The following is a 5,453-nucleotide window of genomic DNA, read 5'->3' on the forward strand; positions in this document are numbered from 1 at the left end:
ACAAAGGTAATTAAGGTCATTCTAAATCTTAAGAAGAGTAGTCTTGCAATGTTCTATCGAACATCTGCTAAAAGATGTGCCGATTAATTGGAAAACTGAGACAAAGGTGCTTCCCGTCAAGAAGGGATTTCAACACTGCTGGTTGCATCATTCAATGCACAGGCAAGAGCATTACACACTTAGCACAAACACTGAATTAAAAAGTCAGGAAGTTTAGGTTCTAATACCAGTTTTATTTGCAACTAATCACATACAAATCACTTACCTATAAAATAATGATTAACACCGATTCTCTAATTCACAAATATATCACGAAACCAAAATTCTTCCCAAGAAAACTTCTTTGTAAACCAAGATATCACTGCTACTTAGCTTTTACCTAACTCAAAGGTTGAGAATGACAAATCAGAGAATTTGTCACTCCTCAATCGTTTGCATACCTTAATTCTGCAGATGGACAATCCGGTTAAGATCAGCACTGTCCTATTTCAACCTTACAAAACAAAAAGCTACCCACAAGAAGTTACTGGTGAAGAAAAAATTGGCCAAATACACTACTGAGACACAGCTTTGTGTTAAGTACAGTGCTCGTAACAACCCTGCTGTTAAATAGAACAAAACGTAGTCTTACACAACTAAAAGCATGTTTGCCCTTTTGAAGGAACACGTACTGTTAGGACAAGCATCTTATTTCACTAAAAATGTTAAACAGGAATGTTTTGTAGTATCTTCAAATGGCCAATCAAAATGGCTGACAACCTTTTTTTCTTTTTTTCAACCTTTTGTGTCTCCCTTTCTCCATTTTCATCCTATGGTATTTCATTAAAAAATTCAGGTCCCCACCTGAGAGCACAATCCTCTGTACTCAGCCAGGGTGTAAGAAATGTTAGCATTCTGTCACTAGAGCATAAACGTCGAAGAGGAATTAGCATGTTACTAAATGAAGATTCAAGAAGAAAATTCTAACTGGGTATAGAAAAAACATATACACCATAAGCAACCGGTCATTATCACGTGTATGTAGCGTGACAACCATATCTAGTAAACCCTCAAGAGGTAAGCACTTGTATTTAGCAATGTCAGTTTTGTATGATTTAGTCTCTGTTTCTGAACATTCCCTTACGTAGTGTGACAGAAACAAAGACTGGAGCGTGGTTCACAGAGAAACACAGAACAAATACAAATATCCTAATAAAATAACCATGTATACCACTGCTTAGGGAAATATTTTAGACGAAATATACTTTCACTACTGGCCCCAAATGCCATCATTCACTTATGTTATTTAACTGTAAACTTTTAATACAAAAATACCTTTAAGCTGATAATAACATTTAGTGACTTACAAAAACTGACAATATTTCAATGCTACACAAAACAGTTCTATACACAACTTAAAGTTTTAAAGTCCTTTGCTGGCACTTGATTTTATAGTTGATAGACACAATATCTACTGATCTCAATAAAATACTGTTCTTAGCTTACACATATTTTCAAAACGAATATTATCTCATTAAACAGCAAAGAATAATCACATTTTGCTGACAAATCTCAGATGAACACTAAAATTGTACAGCCCAAGTATTTTAAGAATCACATAAACTTTTTAAGACAATGGATACAAATTTACACAATCGTCTCCAGTGAAAAAGAGGATTATTCCTCTGATTCTGTGAAGCATGTATCAAGTATAGGTCAAAAATGTGAAGCGACAAAGCAAGTTAGTTTTGTTTTTGTTTTTTTTAAGGTTTCTCAATGACTGGTGACACTACTAGAACAGATGGAAAACTGGTCACTGTTTGCAAATACACATTTTATATTACAAATTTAAAACAAATTTCTTTCCAAACAGTAGAATCCTGTTTGTGTTTGCTTCGTTTTTACTTTTAGTGAGCTTACTGCCATTCTGCACATCATTACAAATGAAATCACCAGTCACATTAAACATATACGCTTTCTTTGTTTCTCTTCTTCACACAGGGGAGGTAACTAAGCTAAAACCTGGCAAACTATATTTAAATTAGAACACATTTTGTAATAACCCACTAATTTAAAGTTGTGGAAACCTACTACCCTGTTCTGAAGGAAAATATATACTTTCAAAACCCCACCTGGTAATTCCTAGCCAGTAAGTTTTCTATTTTAAAAATCAAAATTCAAGTCACAGTACTTGTGGCACGAAACAGAATATAAGATTTAAGAACAGAAGACTAAATTAGTATAATCAAACATAAACATACCAAACAATCAAATCAATATAGGACTTCTAGAACAGTAAATTATTAAATAGGTTGATTTCTTTGAGTGTATAAACTCCCTAACATTAAATATGTTAGTATTTCAAACAATACCCTTTCTGAACCAAACCTGAAATTAATCAACCTGTTTTGTTTTGTTGTTTTCCCAGCAAAGAGAAAGGGTATCTCTTTAAGACACTTTCCAAAGCAGTAAAAACACCGTAGTGTTTCAACCTGTCTACAACAAATTCTGATCCTGTGCATTTCACTGAGGAGCTACCTGAACCCACAAATCATCATCAGATAGAGAACTTGAACTTCCTGACTCAGAGTCCAGCTCACTGAATCCACCTAAATCCCATTCAGTACTGGATTCACTCGGCACATCTTCTTCCTCCGTGAGGAAACTGTGACCAGGCTCGAGGCAGGAAGGATAAACACGAGCTGACAGGCAGAAGAAGTTGGAATCAAACTGGAAGAGGCCTAACGTGGTACCTATGTTAATCCACTGGTCTCCCCTAGTGTCATATTCATACACGGTCACCCGGTTCTTCTTCCACTGTGGGGTGCGCGACGTGATCAGCAACAGTTTTTGGCCGTGATTGATTATCCGGTAGTTGTTGGTCTCCGACACCAAGGGAATATTATTGATCTGCCTCCACTCTCCTCTGACTGGATTGTAGACCTTCATGACTGGGATGTCACAGATACAGTAGATCTCGTCGTTGAAGACACAGGCTTCCTGAAAGTCATTGCGCTTCAGAGAAACACACTTCAGCCACATATTGTGGCTAGGATCGTAGCAGAACATGCGCTTGCTGTTGAGAGCATAAAGATAGTTCTGAATTACCATTAGATCGAAGGATATAAAAGAATGGGGTAGCGGAGCCACCAGTGCCCACTGGTTTCTCTGAACACTGTAGCATTCCACTTCCTTCAATTTAACGCCGGTAATCGGGTCTCGCCCACCCAAGATGTAGATGTAGCCATTGAGGTAGGCCACATCCATGCCCTCGCGACACAGCAGGCGGTCGGCAAGCTGCTGCCAACTATTCTGGGCTGGCTTATACACCCACAGGTCTTTCCGGGGCTGGGCAGCCAGGTAGATGTCATGGTCTGGAGAGACACAGACAGCTAAGGTGGTTACAGTCCTGGTGTGAGCAAGGCAGGTCAGAGGTGACGGCACTTTGTAAATATCTCCGGTGTACGGATCACAGCACAGAAAGGGATCCCTAGGATGTCCAAAGAAGATCACCATCTTCTTAGCGCACACACCCAGCCTCTGGGGCGGATTTTCTGATGTAGGTACCATAGAGCTGCTGCTGCTACTGCCGCAGCCGCTGCCGCCGCCGCCGCCGCCACTGCTGTTGCCGCTGCCGCTGCCGCCGCTGCCGCCGCCACCGCCGCTAGTGCCGCTGCCGCTGCTGCCGCCACTGCTCTCTGGCTTCGGCACCAGAGACTTGCACAACTTGTCACCGTATCGCATCTGCAGGGCCCCTTCGATAAGGTCCAGACAGTACTTCTTCACAATGGTGTTGGTCAGCAGCCCTTCCAGGTAGTCCTTATTTTCATCTGTGAAGTGGGTCCAGCGGACACACTTGAAGACTTCCGCAGCGTTGGGACCGCGCTCCTTGGGAGACGCTTCCAACCACTGCACTGCCACATGACACACGGTCTGCTCAAGCTCTATGTTTAGACTATCAAGGCGCAGGATAGACAGCAACTGGGCGAGGGTCAGGTCTGCCAGAGTCTCTTCCCGAATCGAACCCATCTGGCTGAGCTGCTTGAAGTTGTGGGCGATGAAGGACTGGGCCTGTGATCGCAGTTTGCGATGGCCGAAGGCGTCGGCAAACTTAAAGATGGCGGTGCAATTGGCCAGGTCAAGGCGGCGGGCTAGGAAGGAGGCACAAGCTTCCCGCACGTACTCGAGCTGCAACATGTCAGAGGCCGCGTAAAGGCGTTCCACGTTGGCTTCACTCAAGGATACACGACCTGTGTAGCAGTAGTCGACCAGCACCTCGAAGGACTCGGCATCCACATCATGCATGGTCACATTCGCCTGGTGGCTCTCGTACATGCCACCTGTGAACATGCTCTTGAAGTAGGGACACGCGGCAGCCAGCACGTTACGGTTGCAGGGGAAGAGGCGGCCGGTGCCAGGCCCGCTGCCAGGTGTCACCACCTCGATGGTCACATCACATAACAGCCGCGCGTCGTAGAAAGACTTCAGCTGCGCCAGCAGGGCTGCAGAATGAGCCGTGTCCTTCAGCTCCTCCGGGCCCGTGAAAAAAGCCGAAACCGTGGGCTTGTGAACCCTCTTGGGCCGCTTCCCACCGCGGGGACTGGCCAGGCGGCGAGAGCGCGGAGCTTCTTCCCGGGACTGCATGGTGGAGATGGCGGCGGGGTACGAGGGCGAGAACGGGTGCAAGGACCGGGCTCTGGCTCCTCCTCGCCCTCTTCTCGCTGGCGCTAGATCGCGGTGTCTCCGGAGAGACTGCAGCACGGGTCCATTTACCTAATTCAGTCTTATGCCGCAGTGCCGCCTCCCTTTATCACGTAGCCAGCGCCTGACTCACCCCTTTCCAGTTCCGCGCCCTTTCTCCGCCTCAGCTCGCTTTACAGAACCCGCTGGACGGAACCGAGATCCGCCACTGCCGCGCTGGCAATACCGGTAGGCGTCCAAGAGGACTACGGTTCCCAGGCTGCCTTTCGCGCCTTGAGGCATGCCGGGACCCTCCAGACTCCAGGGGATAGGCGGACGGACCGAAGCCGCTGTGCATTTTGGGGGTAGTAGTTTCAATAGTATCGCGAGATTTATCAGCCGTTCATTGTTTCGGGTGACGGAATTAGAAATCGCTAATTTTCTTTCGTTCTGTTTTATGGTTTAGAACTTTGGATTTGGAATCCAGATGAGACGCCGGATCTGTATTTGTCAATTGTTTGGCTTTGCTCTCAGAACTAGTTTTAAAAATGTGAAGAACAACAGTATATCATAGCCCGATGTGACGACGACATGAATTGCGTAGGTTAAATAGGATGCTCTGAATAAATATTTGCGGATTAGGTTAATAAAGTGCTTACGCAGTGTCTATAATGTAAGGGTTAGATAGGTTTTAGCTTTTCTTCTACCATTTGTGAAAAATCAAGCACCTACTCATTTGAAATCAGGAGCCTGGAGGAAAAAATTCAAAATGCTGCAGGTTTCTGCAGAGATTC

At 44.7% G+C, this 5,453-nt stretch overlaps 1 protein-coding gene across 1 annotated transcript; it reads right to left on the reverse strand.

The window, feature by feature from the left end:
• Window positions 1-212: 212 nt before the first annotated feature.
• On the reverse strand, window positions 213-4,964 carry LOC131484987 (kelch repeat and BTB domain-containing protein 6). Its single transcript, XM_058683870.1, has one exon. It carries the CDS (start codon window positions 4,621-4,623, stop codon window positions 2,503-2,505), a length of 2,121 nt encoding a protein of 706 aa, XP_058539853.1. The 5' UTR covers window positions 4,624-4,964; the 3' UTR covers window positions 213-2,502.
• Window positions 4,965-5,453: the final 489 nt, after the last annotated feature.

The sequence above is a fragment of the Neofelis nebulosa genome, chromosome 1 (assembly GCF_028018385.1).
Source record: "Neofelis nebulosa isolate mNeoNeb1 chromosome 1, mNeoNeb1.pri, whole genome shotgun sequence".
Classification (NCBI taxonomy): domain Eukaryota; kingdom Metazoa; phylum Chordata; class Mammalia; order Carnivora; family Felidae; genus Neofelis; species Neofelis nebulosa.